The 20,025-nt window shown below is 41.1% G+C and overlaps 3 protein-coding genes across 4 annotated transcripts in view; 1 reads left to right on the forward strand and 2 right to left on the reverse strand.

Annotated features, from left to right (window-relative positions):
• Positions 1–1,779: 1,779 nt before the first annotated feature.
• LOC143276455 (cytochrome c oxidase subunit NDUFA4-like) lies at positions 1,780–7,679 on the reverse strand. The gene is made up of 4 exons (XM_076580954.1): positions 7,544–7,679; positions 4,658–4,746; positions 3,768–3,825; positions 1,780–2,515 (listed from the first exon to the last, which is right to left on the reverse strand). Exons 1-4 carry the CDS (start codon positions 7,589–7,591, stop codon positions 2,453–2,455), a joined length of 258 nt encoding a protein of 85 aa, XP_076437069.1. The 5' UTR covers positions 7,592–7,679; the 3' UTR covers positions 1,780–2,452.
• Positions 7,680–8,421: 742 nt separating this feature from the next.
• On the forward strand, positions 8,422–8,853 carry LOC143276409 (uncharacterized). Its single transcript, XM_076580895.1, has one exon. It carries the CDS (start codon positions 8,422–8,424, stop codon positions 8,851–8,853), a length of 432 nt encoding a protein of 143 aa, XP_076437010.1.
• An 8,639-nt stretch (positions 8,854–17,492) lies between these two features.
• The window catches only part of LOC143276651 (uncharacterized), a 5,831-nt gene continuing 3,298 nt past the window's right edge, over positions 17,493–20,025 (reverse strand). For both annotated transcript variants that reach the window (XM_076581274.1, XM_076581273.1), the window contains exons 3-4: positions 18,805–18,909; positions 17,493–17,959 (exon numbers count right to left, since the gene is read on the reverse strand). In XM_076581274.1, coding sequence (XP_076437389.1) covers positions 17,774–17,959; positions 18,805–18,909 — 291 coding nt within the window. In that variant the 3' untranslated portion in view covers positions 17,493–17,773. The remainder of the gene's footprint in view (positions 17,960–18,804; positions 18,910–20,025) is intronic.

The following is a 20,025-nucleotide window of genomic DNA, read 5'->3' on the forward strand; positions in this document are numbered from 1 at the left end:
TGTGATGGATGGTTTTGATTTCTGTAATTTATTTACAGCTTTAAAAAAATGGATGTCCGTGCTACAGTGTTCTTGAAAAATGTTTTTAAAACTTTGTTCCCTCAGTTTAAGTATGGCATTATGACTTTCTGCTTTGCAAGTGATGTACAACTCATCCGCATTTCCAGATTATCAAAGATATTGGACTTCTCATTATATGAAAGATGTATGACTTACTGTTCTTCAGTGTGAGAAATATTACGCCAATGATGTACCACTTGTGTGCTTATCAAAGACATAGCAGTTTTCATTATCAAAGATGTTGGACTTCTCATTTCTATCAAAGATGTGACTTCCCAGATTATCAAATGACTTCCTTTGTGTCAAATGATGCAGGACTTCCTATATTATCTAAGGCAGACTTGTCTTTAAAAATTTTTTTTTTAATTCATGTATTAAGGCCTGACCACTTGTTGGGTTTATTGAAAAAGACATTTGCTCTGAATCGGTCTGCATGCTTTCACCGACGCTTCCTTGAAACTGGTCAGTGAGGTTTGACTCCTCATTGTATCAAAGATGTATGACAACATTCCGACTGCTCTCCAGTCTGTGTAAAACAGCATTATGTGATACGTCTGTGTGGCAGACTTGAGGGAGAGTTGGTTGATGTATCTGTCTTCTCCAGATGTTAAGTGTGGGCACCATTGTGACGTCTTCACATGCTATTGTGGTGTATTATTTCATCTCACACCGGTAGTCTGAATATTGGTGCTACAGTGTGTGTATGTGTGTGGTGGGAGGGCATGGGGGATGCACAACAATGATAAGTCTTGAAATAAAATTATGTTTTCATGCCAAGACATATGCCTAGTTATGCAGTCAATCTTATGAGAAATGACAGAACGGAATGGTCCAATAGTGATGGCCTAGAGGTAACGCGTCCACCAAGGAAGCGAGAGAATCAGTGCGCTGGTTCAGCCGCCGATGTTTTCTCCCCCTTCACTAGACCTTGAGTGGTGGTCTGGATGCTAGTCATTCGGATGAGACGATAAACCGAGGTCCCGTGTGCAGCATGCTTTCAGCGCAAGTAAAAGAACCCACGGCAACAAAAGGGTTGTTCCTGGCAAAATTCTTAAGAAAAAATCCTCTTCGATAGGAAAAACAAAAACTGCACACAGGAAAAAATACAAAAAAAAGAGGGTGGCGCTGTAGTATAGCCCAAACTTCACACAGAGAAATCTGTTGTGATAAAAAGAAATACAAATATCAGAGGCTTGTCCTTGATTCATGTGCATGATGGACTTTTTTTTTTTTCATTTTCTGTTTAAAGGGATTGATAATGATGGTATTTTCTTTCACTGTCAAACAATGGGAGAAATATATATTTTGTCATCAAAAGTAATGTTCTTGTGACTGCCAGTTTACTGTCATAATAAATGAGGATTCCATGTGGAAGAGGTATCTTTGGAGGAGTTTTTTTTGTTTGTTGCTTTTTTGTTTGTTTGCTGGTTATTTTGTAGATTGAAGTGATGGTTGGTTTGGTTGGGAGGATGGGCAGTTTGAGTGAAAAACAAAGTGAATGATTCCAGTTGACTGATGCATTATTTGAAAACAAACATTACAGCGGACAGAACCTTGTAAAAAGTTCTCTTTCTGGGCCAACTTCAGATATTTTCCTGTGAATGAACTCGCTTTGCTGCATCTTTGAAGTGTTTGCCACAAGACTGATGCAAAAACATTCATTTCTGAACACACACTCAAAAGTCAACTCACATACACAAACATGTAAAGGCACACGCCTCAACCTTCATTCCTTTATTTGTATCCCTAATACTGTATGTAATACTCAACACTTCACTGTTTCAATTTTTTAAACCCTGCTGGAAAGGGAGGGAAGGCTATGAAGCAAAAGAATGTACACTTCCTTTCAGATGGAACATAGAAGTCACTTTGTGCGATGTGATAGATTGCTTTGAGACCTCAATTTCTCTTTTTCATTATCATCTTGGTATCATTTAGCCATAATCATTTTCATATTTGCAAAATTTAATCAGGTTCTTGATTATTTACATAAAACAATCCACATAACTCCACATCCAAATTAACAGCGTGGTTCTTACAAGTCTATATCTTACAAACTCCTGTATACTCAATCAAAGTGAAAATTTCTATCCCATGAACATTCCGGCTAAAGACAGACCCTTGACACTGGTCCAGGAAAAAAAGGAATTTTTTTTGGTTTTCGGGTCCAATCATAAAAAGTAATAAATCCACTACATAATGTCCACTCCATCCTTCCTTCCGTCCGTCTGTCACGAATCACTTCAAACATCCATTCCCAGCGAGATAGATACGTCTTCACCATACACTACACCTTTCAGGCTGGCCTACTGGTGCACTAGTTACAGGAAATAAAACCTCAAACCAGTAGCATCATGTCACAAATGTTGAATGCCCGTTCACGATCGACTGCTTAGATTTCGGGGCGTTCAGCAGGGGAAGCCTCTTTGGAGTAGTCCCTCTTGGGGGAGTAGAACTGCAACAGAAAAAAGCACAGGTTGTTCTGAAATGTACACATCACCTACTACCTACAAAGGGTGTCGCAATGCTTCGCCAACAAATGAAGTTATCAACTACCTAGACTGTGCAAAAGAAGTGGTTGCTATACTTCAACAATTGAGGTGATCACTACCTTGTCAGCACAAGAGAAGTGGCTGCTATGCTAAAACAGCAAATGAAATAATCATCTACCACTTTGTCAACATCAGCACAAAAGTGGGACGCTTCAGCTTTGATGATAACTAGTGAGGTTATCTTATATATTTATTACCTAATTCAGTAACTGTTGCAAAAGATGATGTGGCTATGTTTTGACAACAAATGAGATGATTATCTACTACCTCAAATCAAATTATGGTGCTTAGAGCCTTGCTGACCACTAAGGCCATCTTAAGGCTATCACTACATTAGCATCTACTTCAAGAATAAAAAAAGTACAATAAAAACTAGTCACCACTTCAAGCTTTCTATTCAAAGTTTAAAAACATCCCAGAGGTTCAAACATTCAAATCTGATTAAAAATGTTCACTTCTTTCAAGAAGTCCATCAGCATCCATGGAGGGACATCATGAAACAACGGAACGGCTGTGTTGTGTTTTGTATGTGTTTATTGCTTTCATGTCAAACTTTATTCCCTTTTCTCTTTTTTTCGTATTAGCATAGATATTGAAATAAAAACTATCAATTATAACTCCCTTGTTCCTGATGTCCTCTGTGTGAGAGGATAGGCCCTTTCCTAAAAGGTAGGGCGCGACACTGCTCTTCAATGACAACATATCCATCATTTTTAAAGCTCAACACTTGAGAAGAACAGACCCACCTGCACTTAAATCTGTACTCGAGTACTGGCTAACCGAGATATTACTGAGCTAAGTGAACAAACAAACAGAACAGGTTGCTGCTTGAGAATGCTGAAAAAAGGGCAGTGCTCATTCATACACATGAACACTGCAACTGAACTGCTCCGCGTTGTGTGTCTGACTTGTATCTTTGAAAACTGGATTTCTGGAATACCAAAACACACTCACAAAACAACACTAATACACACACACACAAATTACAAATGAGCACATTAAACATTCACAAGCACCACACACACATTACACACTAAAGGTGAACACACAACATACATGCTAATCACACACATGTATACAAACGCACATTAGACACACTGACAGACAGAAGTAGTGAACAAAGGTCCAGATGAAAACAAGAGAAGTGTGTCTCACCTTGTACTGGTAAGTGGGTCCAACCCTGTTCCAAGGTTGCACGTCGTTCTTCTTCCAGCTGTCACACACACACACACACCATCAATGTGGATCACACACGCACCATCAATTTTGATCACATACACACACCATCAATGTGGATCACACACACATCATCAATGTGGATCACACACACACAAACACCCCATCAATGTTATTCACACAAAGGGACAACCACCACCCCACCACTATTAATGTGGATCACACACACGCAGGCACACACACACACACACTGCTCCATCAATTTTGATCGCACACACACACACCAATGTTGTTCACTCACACATATCATCAATTTGGATCACACACAAGTCTAGTCACTGGCATATCCTACGTTCATGTGTATCAACAGGTCTTCTGATAAGTTAGAACTCTTGGAGGTTCCAGGGACTCTAATACAATACTTCTACTGGGTTCCCAGTCTGCCTCTAGCACTGATATTGCCCTGTTTGGGTTAGCTGGCGTATAAACAAAGGCAAATAAAGTGTGTGAAACATCAATTGATCAAAATTACCATTCATTTCCAGAAGGAAAAAAAAAAAAAACACAACAAGGTCTTATGGGCAGTATGCATTTAGCGTATATTAAAGAACCCAATGCAGTGGAAGGGCTGTCCCTTGTAATATTCTGCAGAAAAATCCACTAACATGGAACAAATGCAGACATGAAAAAGATTTTAAACAGTGTGGCTCTGAACTTTGGCGATACCCTCTTCCCCTTGAGGAGCAGCCAAATTTCACACACAGCAATCTCAAGACAAAAAATAGTACAAAAACGCCCCAATATATTACAATTTTAATGAAATAAAAACCATCATCTAACAAACACAGAGCATTTCCACAATCCCTCACCTGACGTCCAGAGAGCGAGTGCTGAGACGCGTCAGGTAGTAGCCAGCGCCCACCACCCCCGCCCCCACACACACAAACAGGGGGATCAGCTGAAACACACATCACCCATCATCATCACACACAGCCCTTGTACATTCTACATGCCAGTTCTGGCAGGAAGAAGTATACATTAACAAACAAGCAAACTGTCCCACCAATCAAACTGTCCAGCCAAAAACGCTTACACTGATGTGAAAATTATTTTCCACCAAAACTGAAGTCTGGTGAAAACACACACACACACAGATTGATAGAAAGAGAGGAAAGGAAGGACTTAGATTTTCCACACTTTGACAATTTCTTTTCTTGAGGGCAGCATGCCCCACTCAGGCCTCCCATCATTTCATGCCTCATATATAAAATATATGTGTGCGAGTGTGATTTTATTTTAATGCAGATTCTGTCATAACTTACAACTTGCTCAGTGTTCGTTAACTTACATTTTATTCTTATGTTTACACATGTAAAACAGTGAATTTCCATATCTTGTTTAGTTGTTATATATACAAACCAGTCCTGAATCCGGAGTCAGTACACACACACACACGACAAATAGTAATACTAATTAAATTGTACTTTTATATAATTGTTGGGATGGACCAAGTCATATATATCAGTGAATGTGTTTGGAATGTTTCCCTTTTGGGTGTTTCTAGTTTAGTTGTACAATTGCTGTCCTGTAAAAATAGAAATTAAATTTTTTTTTTTTAAAAAGGGCTGATATAGTGATAACTTCATAGCATCTGAAAAACTAACCACAGAAAAATGGCAATATCTGCTCCATTGGACAGACAGCTTAGATTGTTGGAGAACAAACTTAAAGTAGAACTAGGACTGTGGAAATGCCATGGCAGATGAAATTAAACTGAAGATTACAATGTGACACTTTAGGTTTAACTAAGCACACTTTTCTCTGCTATCTAAGCTCATTCATATAAAGTTATTTTTGAGTAAGTTGTCTGTGAGTGAACTGGAAAAACTATAAAATAAAAACAACAAAAGTTGATGTATTGAACACAGAAAAAAAAGCACATATGTGGTTGATTATACTATAGTCGACCAAAATATACCAAAAACTGAGCACAAAATAATATGGGTCACAGCACAGTCACTTGCACTCTACAGGTACTCGTTTTTAGTACTGCCAAGGATGCTTTTATATACTGAAGCAAGTTATCAGTTAACATAGCTTTGCCTTTGTTGAGTAAACTTTTTTTTTCTCAGACTGGTCATGTGTTATATATATATATACACATTAAAAGAGATCACTCTGCAACATATAATATTATAAACAATACATATAACATGATCAACTCATGTCAAAACCTATTCATATAAATCAAATCCTATGTGTCCAGGATCTTTCTTTTTTTTAAATTATTATTAACAACAATCATAGTGGTAATTTTAACTAATCTGTCTAAATAACTCAGGCTACTATTAGTATTATAGAAGTAGATTTAGCTGCAATAGGAGGAGTTTGTATTATACTCCATGTTTGGTGTTACATATACTTACCATGTCAAACTGATGCATTCGAGTTTGACATGGTAAATATATGTAACACCAAAAGGAGGAGTTTGTATTATACTCCATGTTTGGTGTTACATATACTTACCATGTCAAACTCGAATGCATCAGTTTGACATGGTACAGTATATGACACCAAAACTTCAATCACCTAGTACTGTTACATTCTTTTCCTAAGAGGTATTCATCATCTTAAAATCACAAGTATCACAGATATTGCTAAATCCTGAAAATTACACGGCTTACAGACACAACTTAGTACTTCTAATTCTATACATCTGCTGATGCAGACTTCAAACATTCTCAAACCAAACTGAAAATTTTGTATGCAGACCTGATAAGCATTTTCAATCATGGGTGAAAATCCATTCAATACTTACTAAGTTATTATATTTTACACACATGGCCTGGCTTGAAGTTGAAAATCTATGCCATTCACTTAGAAATTCGATTCAAAATCATTATAACCAAAAGCTATCTTCAGCTGTTTGTAGAAATTTCTTCAGCAATATACACTGTGGACATGTCTAAACTGCAAATGCAATGTGCACTTTTATTAAATTTTCTTGTCAAGTTCATACTGTACTGTGTCCAGGAAATATAGAATGTATGGCTAATGTGCACTTTTATTAATTTTTCTTGTCAAGTTCATACTGTACTGTGTACAGGAAATGTAGTATGGCTTTTATCGAAGCCCAAGGTCAAACACAAACTTAAATTGAATGGCTAACATTATATGTTAGTATTTTGCTAGTTCTATTCACATTTCAGTTACTGTTAGTGAGTTAGTTAATAACAATAACAATCTGTCACACACAGTGACACAGACTAACATTTCAATTTTCTGAAATGTCCTTGTACATAAGCAACAGAATATTGATAATGGTATCAACAGTGTTACTGGCATGAGGCCAATTTCCATTTGGGGGTGAGGGGGTGGTGGAGGTGGTGCTTTCAGAGAGAATGGGTGGAATCATACGTTTCAACTTTCAAAATTTGTTATTTCATGGGTTGGATTCCTCCTTTTTTCTTATATTCTTTGACTGTGCTTTCCCTAACTGCAGCACTGGTGACCGCACGTACTTCACTGCAGTTCACATACAAAACTCCCTGTCCTAAATGGAATGTAACATAACTGTTTTCGCCTATGCATGTGATCAAATATTCCACCACAATAGACCATTCACTGAGAAAGGGCACCTGCCAAGTCTCTTGCCTTAGAAACCTAACCAACTTTCACTCGATTTCTTTACAAGTCTTTTCTTCAGACACTGCAAAGCTGCTCAAAAAGTTGCATCACAAGTCAGTTGTACTCACTGAAGGATGCCCCTTCAAACTGGAGATGGTGAGACCTTTCATGGGCATGTTTGACGTTTTCTCGTGGATGAAGCTCTCAAAACTGCGAAAGGTGACCCTGGCTATCTCTGGTTGGATGACCTACAGGAAATGACATCACGCGTTGACGTTAATCCCAATTCATCGCAAAAGTACTTCCCAGTCTAGAATACATGCATTTGCGTTAAAAAATATAATAAAAGAAAACATTTTTTTAATTAAAACGTTTCTAGAATCAATTCTTGTTTGATAATTTGGTTGAATGTTTCTACTTCAACACCACGAAGATAGAGATTAAAATGGGACAACATGATTTACATGTTTGCGGACTAGTTGAAAATAAGGTCTTTGCTCGTGTGCGTCGCACCTTGACGCAACGGTATATAATCATAGAGACAGATAAATCTGTTAATCAAATGTCACTCAAAAAAAGAGAGAGAGAGAGGTGGGGGAGAATAGTGTCACATATATATAGGTGTGAGACACATTTGTGCACGTGCTTCTAGTGTACATGTGTGTGGGGTCGGGGGTGGACCGGCGGTCTGGGTCTTCAGCTTCTCACTCTGAAAACGAACATTATTGAGATTGCCACGTTGAACAAGTCTAAAATCAGTACTTCATCAGTTGTTCTATGCAATGTGTGACTTGGTAGTCCAGAGCTATTTTCTTACATATCATGGCTAGGCTGGTTTGGTGCGTAAGCTTGTCTGCTTAGGTTCAATATTGACCTTGTCAGTTACGGTTTTACTGGGGAAAAAAAGATATGGTACAATTTGTATGTTTTCAAATTCTAACAGTTTTCCGCGTTAATCTGTTAATCATAATGCCGTCAAAGCAAAACCGATATCATTTAGCGCATAATGTTTACTTCAGTTTTTCACTGCCATGATCAGCCCCTGTGTCTTGAGAGAGCTAGCGACGGAACTAGCCCCATCGCTCACACTATTATACCAGGCATCCCTCAACTCTGGGGTTGTCCCTGTAGTGACTGGGAGACTGCAAACGTGTGTCCTGTCTTCAAGAAAGGGGAACGATACAATGCAGAAAACTACAGGCCCATCTCCCTGACAAGTATTCCGTGCAAGCTCCTGGAGCACATACTGGTCAGCAAGATCATGGCACACTGCGAAGAGCACCAGATTCTCTGCACAGAACAGCACGGTTTCCGGAAGGGGCGCTCATGCGAAACGCAGCTACTCGGCTTCGTGGACGAAGTGTCTGAGGCCCTTGAACAGGGATACCAGGAGGACTTACTTGTCTTCGATTTCTCGAAGGTCCGTTCGACAAAGTAAATCACAGCCTCATGACCCACAAGCTTCGACACTACTATGGCATTGTCGGGAACATCAACACCTGGATCCAGAACTTCCTCAGTCAGTGATAGGAAGCAGTCGGTCGTTGTCAATGGTTCCAGGTCAGAGCTTGCTCCAGTAGACTCAGGAGTCCCCCAGGGCTCCGCCCTTGGGCCGAGCCTGTTTCTACTCTATATCAATGACCTACTGACCAGACTGTCCGCCAGGGTCAGGCTCTTTGCTGATGACACCGCCTGCCACAAAGACGTCAAGACAGCCGAAGACCAAGAGGAGCTGCAAGCGGATGTGGACACCCTAGCTTCCTGGGAACAGCACTAGAAGATGTCTTTCCACCCCCAGAAATGCTCCAAAGTCCATATGACCCGCCGCCGGACAACTCGGGAGCACAGTTACAAACTTCACGGCCACCGACTCCAGGAGGAGACCCAGGTCAAGCACCTCGGCGTCACACTCACCAAGGACCTGAAGTGGGCTCCGCATATCTACAGCATCACCAACAAAGCAAACCAGACACTAGGCCTTGTGCGCCGCAACATCAAGGTGCCCAGTAAGACCATCAAGACTGCAGCCTACAGGGCCCTCGTCCGCCCTACCCTTGAGTATGCCAGCTGTGTTGTGTATGGGATCCCCATGCCACTGAAGACACTAATACTATCGAAAAGATGCAGCGTAGAGCAGCCTGGCTCGCTGGGTCTCACACTGCTTCCGCCAAACCTCCAGTGTGGACGACATGCTCCTTGACCTGGAATGGCCAACGCTGCAAGCCAGACGGAGGCGTGCGAGACTCACCATGTTCTACAAGGTGCACAACAGCCTCGTACACATTGATTCCAAATATCTTCCCTCTGTCAGCCGCCTCAGCCATATAACTAGAATGTCCCACCCCCTGCAATACGACATTCCATCCAACAGGACACAGTACCGGCAGATGACATTCTTTCCAAGAACCATCCCGGAATGAAACAACTTGCCCAGTGAAGCCGCCACTGCGCCATCTCTGGCAGCCTTCCAGGCCAGGGTGGCAAACCTCTGACCAGCTCCAGACAACAGCAAACTACCCCCACCCCTGCCCCTGCCCCCCACACTCCCTCCCCACAAAATCCTCCTAATCCTGTTAAACCTAGAACTAACTAAAACAGACCACTCGGAACCACCCCCCGGAAAAGAATTCGTGTAGCTGATTCATCGACAAGTCGATGTTGGCTACCCATCCAGAAGAAGAAGAAGAAGAAGAAGAAGAAGAAGAATGTGTAAATGATTCATTCAGGCATTTTAGCTGTCACGTATCATATGATTATCACTTTGATTTAAAAATGATACTAAACATAATAACTGCAAGGTCAAGTCAGTAATGAAACTGCCAAAATGGATTCAACTAACGTTGTCAACTTAATCTCTTTACATTGTTGTGAATCTATGATTTTCATCATAAAAAATTATTTGGAAATGGCCCATGCTTTTGCAATGACTGGATACAAATGTAGCTATATATTATGGTAGTGTAAAAAGGTGATATGTACCTAAGTAATTCCAAAACCAACTATTCTGCCAAGGCACGTAGTCTGAACCTTTGATGATAAAACAACGTCTTTTATCAGTCACTGTCCTTTCGCCACAAAGCAGTCCGGGCATCAGTCCCCTTAATTCATGCCGCGGTTCATGTTAGCAGCAACACCTCTCCCAGATCCTTCAAGATGGCTTCCTGGTTCACACAAATCCCAGCTCCAAAAATTTCAGAATACATCTAAACAGAACTGTGTCTGTGCATGTTTTGTGTGAATGATAATACAAAAACATGACAGCTGCCGCTTTCTGCTTTTGGTCTATGCTTGCCAGTCAGTCAGTCAGTCAAGAATTTACCTTTTGTATCTAAAAATGACCCCCTCCTCCCTTCAGTAACCAGTTTTAACCTCACTTCAGCCATAAACACTAGTATTCCCTATGACATATTTGTGTCTATGCTGCAGCATTGATATCGTGTGAACTCACACTGTCGAGAGTTCTGCCTCGGTTCTTGATACTTTCGTACCTTTCCGCAATAACCTGATGGGTTGTATCAATCGATTACGTTCTTTCGAATAACTAGTCAGCGTGGGCAGATCTGTGAACGACCGACGATGACATGACTGTGATGACATCGCCATCGTCATTATCATTGTAATTATTGCTATTATTATTATTATCGTCAATATTATGGTCTGCTGGGTTAGACTCTGAACTGTTTGATCATGATTATCACTAGTTTTCGAAGTGCCTTAAGATCTGTCCTAAGGAACATAATGGATAAAGAAGACGCCGGAAAGAATTGAAATAAAACGGGGCCCAGTTCTGAGACATTCGAACCAAAAGAACTGCAAAACAACCTGCTCAGTTTTAAAAAATACGATTATACCAAATATTTGTATATATAAAAAACAAAACAAAGGATGATAGACTTCTTGTGAAAGTGCATCGCTGCAGTATCTGTGTGTAAACATATTTATTTATTTATTTATCCAACAATTAGTTAGCTTATACTGGGGCAGCAATTCATTGCTTGTGTGTATGGGCCTATGTGTGGGTGGGTGGAGTGATGGGTTGGTAGCGTTAATGTTGTTTTGTTTTTAAAATTGGGATGGAAGTCTTTGCAAAGGTGGGGAGGGGAAGTTGGTTTGAGATGGGAATGGATGAATTTGTAGGTTAGCCTCTAGAGATGGAAGGAGAGCAATGTGTGTGTGTGTGTGTGTGTGTGTGTGTGTGTGATTATATTTCAGTGTAAACTTACTGGCAACTTACTCAGTCTTAGTTTATTGGCATTTTATTCTGTTTGCAGAACTTGAATTTCTATAATAATAATGATAATAATGATACTATCCAGAAATCTGCTGTAGGTGCTTTACAAAAACACTTTTGTTTACATAACACATTCCATCCATGTTACATACACACCAAAATATGACTAGAATTAAGCACACACACATACACCCAAATGCGCGCGCGCACACACACACACACACACACACACACAATTTCTGTACCATGACGCAGAATGGCAGACGATAAGCTAGCCTTGAGTCTAGACAGATGTATATATTCAACAAGTTTTAGGTCTGTGTTTCACATTTTATCAAATACATATATCATTATATGTTAATCATGATAATTTGTAATCAATGAATCACATTGCAGGTTACCACAAGGCTGGAGGTGTTGGCTGTGTGTGTGTGAACTGCCTACCCTGGCATCCCTGCAGATAGAAGACCCTGCCATGTCTGCAGGATTCCTCCACAACTCTGCTGTCAGGCTGCCACGCTTGCATGCAATATTTTTGTATTTTTAGAAGGAACTGTCCTGAGCTGACAACATGTGACTTAACTGAGGAGGAACAGTATTGAGTGATGCTGGTCTTGCATGTGACTAAACCGAGAAGTAAAACCAAAAGCACTGACTGACATAATAAGTTTTCACACAAGAAATTTGATGCACATGTACCTGTGCTTCTGATTCATTTCCCTGTGTGTATTTCTGTTGCTTCGGGGTACAAGATAACAACAAAAAACCCTGACAAATTCACTATTAGTAATGAGAATTGGCTCAGTCATTGTATAGGAACTTTGGCCCAGTCAATGGTAAAGTGGGATGGTAGACATTTTCTGATAAAAAAATCTGTTGTTACTATTGTGATCACACACACACACTCACATACATAGACAGCTAAAATGAAGAGGGAAAGTTACCAGCCTTAGAAGTGGGTTGATTCAGGTGTTATGAAACAAATTAAGGTGATACATCCATTGTTCATTCAAGTGTTATGTCACACAAATTAATGTTACGCATCCATTGGAAATTCAGGTGTTGTGTGACACAAATGAAGGTGATACATCCATTGATCGCTCAGGTGATGTGAGACACTGATACATCCATTGAAAATTCAGGTGTTGTGTGACACAAATGTGATATAAATCTGTTGATAATTCAGGTGTTGATCTGTTGCCAGTATAAGAACTGTGACACATTGATTTCATTCAGCTGTAAAGACATTGGATATGTTTCAGTAGATACTCAAAGATCTTTTTCCCTTCAGGTTGTGTATGGGGGCTTATTTTAGCTATACAAAACTGTGGTGTGGTGTGGTTTGGTGTGAAAATGGCCCAAGCAGAAAAGTATTTATACTCATTCTTCATGGCTGCTTCAGTGGAGACCAAGGAACAGAAAGACACAGATGTATACAGTTGTATTGCAGTGGTGACAGACTGTATGAGGACTGTGTGGGAGATAGGGTGACATGTTTGACTGTTTTCCATTCCTTCCTTTGTTGGGGATAATATCACAACCACGTGCAATCCATTGCAAATCCTGCTGCAATATCAGCGGCGCTTGGAGCAGCAGCAGTAGAAAAGATCTTCCAAAGATGCTGGAGTTGGATCAGATATACCCGATGCAAGCCTTCATCCAGCACCATAAGACCAGCTCTCACCTGGAACTGGCAGAGGAAAAGCAAAAAAGGGTATCCAAGAAATACCTGCTGTGACCTGGTGGCGGATACGAAGAGGTCAGGCCTAACCTGGGGACAGTTGGAGTGACTGACACTGGACTGGGATGGCTGGAAAGGCCTTGTGTGTGGCCCATTTCCCAGGCAGGGCAACAGGTCAAGGTGAGGTGAGGCCATTCCAGTGATGGACGCAGTGTTTGAATGTCAAAAACTACATTTTCTGAGGGTGGGGATATTCAGAACACGTTTCCACTTTTCTGGATGCATGTTCAGGAACTATCTGTTGTTGATAAAGGCTAAAGGCAAAAGATGACGTTATGTTGACACAGGCTACAAATGATACTGTGTTGACAGAGGCTACAGATGACATTATGTCGACTTAGGCTACAAATGGCACACTGTGTTGACACAGGCTGTAAATGGCACACTGTGTTGACACTGGCTGTAAATGGCACTCTGTTGACACTGGCTGTAAATGGTACACTGTGTTGACTCAGGCTGTAAACAGCACACTGTTGACATGCTGTAAACAGCTCACTGTGTTGACACAGGCTGTAAACGGCACACTGTTGACAAAGGCTGTAAACAGTGCACTGTGTTGACACCAGCTGTAAACAGCCCATTGTGTTGACACATGCTGTAAATGGCACACTGTTGACACAGGCTGTAAACAGCACACTGTGTTGACACAGGCTGTAAATGGCACACTGTGTTGACACAAGCTGTAAACAGCACACTGTGTTGACACAGGCTGTAAATGGCACACTATGTTGACACAGGCTGTAAATGGCACACTGTGTTGACACAGGCTGTAAATGGCACACTGTGTTGACACAGGCTGTAAATGGAACACTGTGTTGACACAGGCTGTAAATGGCACTCTGTTGACACAGGCTGTAAATGGCACCTGTGTTGACACTGGCTGTAAATGGCACATGTGTTGACACTGGCTGTAAATGGCACACTGTGTTGACACTGGCTGTAAATGGCACACTGTGTTGACACAAGCAGTAAACAGCACACTGTGTTGACACAGGCTGTAAATGGCACACTGTGTTGACACAGGCTGTAAATGGAACACTGTGTTGACACAGGCTGTAAATGGCACTCTGTTGACACAGGCTGTAAATGGCACATGTGTTGCCACTGGCTGTAAATGGCACACTATGTTGACACTGGCTGTAAATGGCACATGTGTTGACACTGGCTGTAAATGGCACACTGTGTTGACACAAGCAGTAAACAGCACACTGTGTTGACACAGGCTGTAAATGGCACACTATGTTGACACAGGCTGTAAATGGCACACTGTGTTGACACAGGCTGTAAATGGAACACTGTGTTGACACAGGCTGTAAATGGCACTCTGTTGACACAGGCTGTAAATGGCACATGTGTTGACACAGGCTGTAAATGGCACATGTGTTGACACTGGCTGCAAATGGCACACTATGTTGACACTGGCTGTAAATGGCACATGTGTTGACACTGGCTGTAAATGGCACATTATGTTGACACTGGCTGTAAATGGCACATGTGTTGACACTGGCTGTAAATGGCACATGTGTTGACACTGGCTGTAAACAGCACACTGTGTTGACACTGGCTGTAAATGGCACAGTATGTTGACACAGGCTGTAAATGGCACAGTATGTCGACACAGGCTGTAAATGGCACACTATGTTGGCACTGGCGAAACATGACAATTGATGTGCCGCAGAGAACCACCCAAGTTGGCAGTGACTTCATTAAAGAGATGGTGTCTTTTGACATGAATCAAACCTGAGAAAGTTGGACGTGCTGTCCTGAATCTGTCTGTGACATTTTCTTTTTGATCAATTAAAAGAGAAAACAGAAAGAAGAGTGCTTTGTTTTATGTTATTGTTGTTGTTTTTTGTGTTAACTTCTATTATTTTATTGATTGTATTGTGTTCATTTTTTGTCATGACAGATTTGTGTGTGTGAAATTCAGGCTGCTCTTCCTGAGGAGAGCATGTCGCCACAACGCAGTGCCACCTTTCTTTTTTTTTTTAAATTAATTACTTTTATTTTTGTCAGCAAGTGTATGTTTTTTCTTATCAAAGTGGATTTTTCTGTAGAATTCTGCCAGGGACAACCCTTTCGTTGCTGTGGGTTCTTTTATGTGCACAAAGTCCATGCTGCGTTTGGTACCTTGTTTCATCATCTCAACTGAAAGACTAGCACCTAGACCACCTGTAGTGGACAGGAAGGTAAAAAAGTCCTGTTTCACTTTCTACAGCAGACAAATCCATATCTTTGCCACACCACATCTGCTAGGCAGATGCCTGACCAGCAGCATAACCCAACACACTTAGTCAGGCCTTGAGTGCATGCAGATATATTTGTGTACCTATCAGTGGTTTTCTTGTACATAATTTTGCCAGAGGACAACACTTTTTTGTTGCCATGGGTTCTATTTTAGTGTGCCAGGTGCTTGCTGCACATGGGACCACAGTCAACTTGGGTGAAACGGAGAGACTGGATTCGAACACAGACTCTCGTGGACACTTTTTGGCAGATTAGCGTTTTAACCACTCTGCCACCTTCCACCTATACTGTTGAAGCGTAGAAGGCCGTGAAGACAAGAGAGCTGAGAAATGAAGCCCTGTCCTGTGTTGTGTTGGCCGTCAATGCAGACCGTGAAGACAAGAGAGTTGAGAAATGAAGCCCTGTCCTGTGTTGTGTTGGCCGTCAATGCAGACCGTGAAGACAAGAGAGTTGAGAAATGAAGCCCTGTCCTGTGTTGTGTTGGCCGTCAAAACTTCAGTCCTTTGTACCCAGAGAGTTGATTTTTCAACCAAAAGCAGAGGGGGACACTACACTTTTGTGTGTGTGTGTGTGTGTGTGTGTGTGTACATTGAGGGGACTAATATTAGTAATAAGTATCTGTGCATGTGTTTATTATGAGAGCTAGTGTGTGTGTGTACGCATGCAGGTATTGCTGGACTTAATACATATCATTATATCAATATATGTGTATGTATGTCTGCTTGTGTGTATGCACTGCCAATATTTAATTCCGCTGAGTAATGTTTTGTCTGTGAGATGCACATGATGTATTTTGAGTGAATGCGTATAATATAATTATGTGTATGTGCGTGCGTGTAGAAGGTGGGGGTCTCAAAATGTATATTTCTAGGTAGAGGGTTGGATGTGGTTGACTGTGAGACTGGAAATTATTGTATGTGCACTATGTATATATATGTTGATATCTATCTACTATAGATAGATATATATATATATGTGTGTGTGTGTGTGCCCACGCATTTGCGTGTGTGAAATGTATGAATCCAATGACTTACAGTTTTTATACCAAAGAACTCGTTTTTTTGAGATTTCAAGTCTTTATCTTTCAACAAACAAGTCATTCATGTTTACATCACTCAAGCGTACATATTATTCTTCTTCTTCTTCCATTAATGTTCAGTGGTCATAACTTTGACCATTACTAACTGTAACATTTTTCGTTACACGACCAACATCGACTTGCCGATGACTCTGTCGTGGTTCATGCATGCTGGGTATTTTCATGTCTCCATAACCCACCGAACACTGACATGGGTTACAGGATCTTTAATGTGCGTATTTGATCTTGTGCGTGCGTACACACACGAAGGGGGTTCAGGCACTAGCAGGTCTGCACATATGTTGATCTGGGAGATCAGAAAAATCTCCACCCTTTACCTACCAGGCGCCGTTACCGAGATTCGAACCTGTGAGACTGAAAATTATTGTATGTGCACTATGTATATATGTTATCTATCTATCTATCTGTCTGTCTATATATAGAGATTTATGTATATATATAGGCCTATATATATGTGTGTGTGTGTGTGTGTGTGTGCGTGCCCAAGCGTTCGCGTGTGTGAAATGTACGAATCTGATGAGTTACAGTTTTTATACCAAAGAACTCGTTTTTTTGAGATTTCAAGTCTTTATCTTTCAACAAACAAGTCATTCCTGGTTACATCACTCAAGCGTCCACATTCATACACATGCATCCATTCTCTTACACATGCATGTACATACATGCTGACACGCTTGCATGAACAAACATGCTCGTAGAGACAAACGCACACACGAAAAGGAAAAAAAAAATCACAAACTACACGAGAAAACAATTAACTGGACTTCTTTATAATTTTATTGTTATGTACAACAGACCAAATGCTTTTCCGTTGACATACAAAGGACAGTTAGAATATCAGCTGTACTTACCGTTCTGAGTGTGTAACAGAAATCGGTTTATCAACTTAAAAATCTGCACTTCCTGCACACAGCAAAATCCCAGAGCAGGCATCCAATGCCCAAGGCTGCATTTACATACCCTTCGCGCACTGAGCAACCCCCCCCCCCCCCCCCCCCCCTCCGACCCCTCCAAAGCATGCTCTTTTCAAATCTCACAGTTCACTTCTTTTTCTTCTTCATTCCCCCAGCACTTTTGGCTTTGCTTTTATTTTTCGCGGTCTTGGACGATTTGGAGGCGGAAGTTGTCCCTGACCGGATATCGCCGGCAGATTTACGTCCCCTGTTGTCCTCTTCAGTCACACGGGGACGTTCGACGAAGTCCACCCTCACACCTTGACACTTTGTCTGTTCGGACGAGAACAAAGAGAACAAAGAGCAGTTCGTTATTTCAGGAAAAAGAAAAGTAAATCATAGTAATTGGAACTATGAAGAGGAAGTTAATTCACAAAGAAAGTAAAATATCTAGAGTTGTCTTTCAAGAAAATGTGAACTGCTGTGGGTTTTTTGTGTGTGTGTTTTTTTTGTTTGTTTTTTTTATAGTTCTTTAGCGTGTTTTTTTTGTTTTTGTTTTTTGTTTTTGTTCGTTTGTTTTATTTCGTTTTCAGACAGAAAAAACGAATGATTAAAAACTAACAACTAATCTATATAGTCAAGAAATGATTCTCTACACATTCAAAGAAAATAACTGATTATTTTCAAAGTTATTTTATCTTGGTTGCGCCTAACTCAATATACATACATACTCGTAAGAACAAGCTTCATTTTCGGAAATAAATATCTTACACTCCCAAATAATGCAGTTATTCTATGAAAAAAACAAAAAACTTGGCATTCAAACACAAGAATGAAACAGAACTGACACTGTCTACAGCGGAAAACCGCCGGGGCAGACAAATACCAAGACAAACTGAACAACTTGATTATAATAGGCTATCAACTTGAATTCTGGCAGTCGATCGCGACAGCTGCTGTGGTCAAACTCTGGTTTAAATTGTCCAGATTCCTAATACTTTGTTAAACAATACGAAGTCTTAACTTCCCTCCCTGTCAGTAGAGGGGGAGAAAATATCGGCGGCTGAGCCGTGATTCAAACCAGCGCGCTCAGATTCTCTCACTTCCTAGGCAGACGCGTTACCTCTAGGTCATCACTCCACATCATCATCATCGTCACTGATCGTCATCTGACTGACCTGAAAACAGACGCGGCACTTGAGGGGTTCGGACATAACGCCCCAGTAAGCTCCCCTTAGACACTGCTTGCAGAACCAGGTGCCACACCATTTACACGTGTAGGTCTGGACACATCAACACACATATCTCTTCACTACACGTATAGGTCTGGACACACACACACACACACACACACACACACACACACACACACACACACATCTCTTCACTACACGTGTAGGTCTGGACACATCAACACACATATCTCTTCACTACACATATAGGTCTGGACACACACACACACACACACACACACACACACATCTCTTCACTACACGTGTAGGTCTGGACACATCCACACACACATCTCTTCACTACACTGTAGGTCTGGACACATCCACACACACATATCTCTTCACTACACTGTAGGTCTGGACACACACACACACACATCTCTTCACTACACGTGTAGGCCTGGACACATCCACACACACATCTCTTCACTACACTGTAGGTCTGGACACACACATACATATATCTCGACACTACACGTGTAGGCCTGGACACATCTACACACACATCTCTTTACTACTACACGTGTAGTTCTGAACACATCCATACACATACGTAATCTCTTCACTACTGCACGTGTAGGTCTAGAAACATCCACACACATATCTCTTCACTACTGAACGTGTAGGTCTAGAAACATCCAAACACATATCTCTTCACTACTGAACGTGTAGGTCTAGAAACATCCACACACATATCTCTTCACTACTGCACGTGTAGGTCTAGAAACATCCAAACACATATCTCCTCACTACACGTGTAGTCCTGGACACATCAACATACATATCTCTTCACTACTACACGTGTAGTTCTGGACACATCAACATACATATCTCTTCACTACTACACGTGTAGGTCTGGACACATCCACACAGATATCTCTTCACTACTACAAGTGTAGTTCTGGACACATCCACACACATATCTCTTCACCTCTACACGTGTAGTTCTGGACACATCCACACACATATCTCTTCACTACTACACGTGTAGATCTGGACACATCCACACACATATCTCTTCACCTCTACACGTGTAGTTCTGGACACATCCACACACATATCTCTTCAGTACTACACGTGTAGTTCTGGACACATCCACACACATATCTCTTCACCTCTACACGTGTAGTTCTGGACACATCCACACACATATCTCTTCACCTCTAC

This window comes from Babylonia areolata, chromosome 32, assembly GCF_041734735.1.
Source record: "Babylonia areolata isolate BAREFJ2019XMU chromosome 32, ASM4173473v1, whole genome shotgun sequence".
NCBI lineage: Eukaryota > Metazoa > Mollusca > Gastropoda > Neogastropoda > Buccinidae > Babylonia > Babylonia areolata.

Excerpts from the sequence above, each read along its gene's own strand:
- LOC143276455 (XM_076580954.1), bottom strand. The coding sequence starts at position 7,591 with ATGCCCATGAAAGGTCTCACCATCTCCAGTTTGAAGGGGCATCCTTCA. Across the intron at positions 4,747-7,543 it reads GTTTGAAGGGGCATCCTTCA|CTGATCCCCCTGTTTGTGTG; the intron begins GTGAGTACAACT and ends TGTGTGTTTCAG. Across the intron at positions 2,516-3,767 it reads GACCCACTTACCAGTACAAG|TTCTACTCCCCCAAGAGGGA; the intron begins GTGAGACACACT and ends TTTCTGTTGCAG.
- LOC143276409 (XM_076580895.1), top strand. The coding sequence starts at position 8,422 with ATGTTTACTTCAGTTTTTCACTGCCATGATCAGCCCCTGTGTCTTGAG.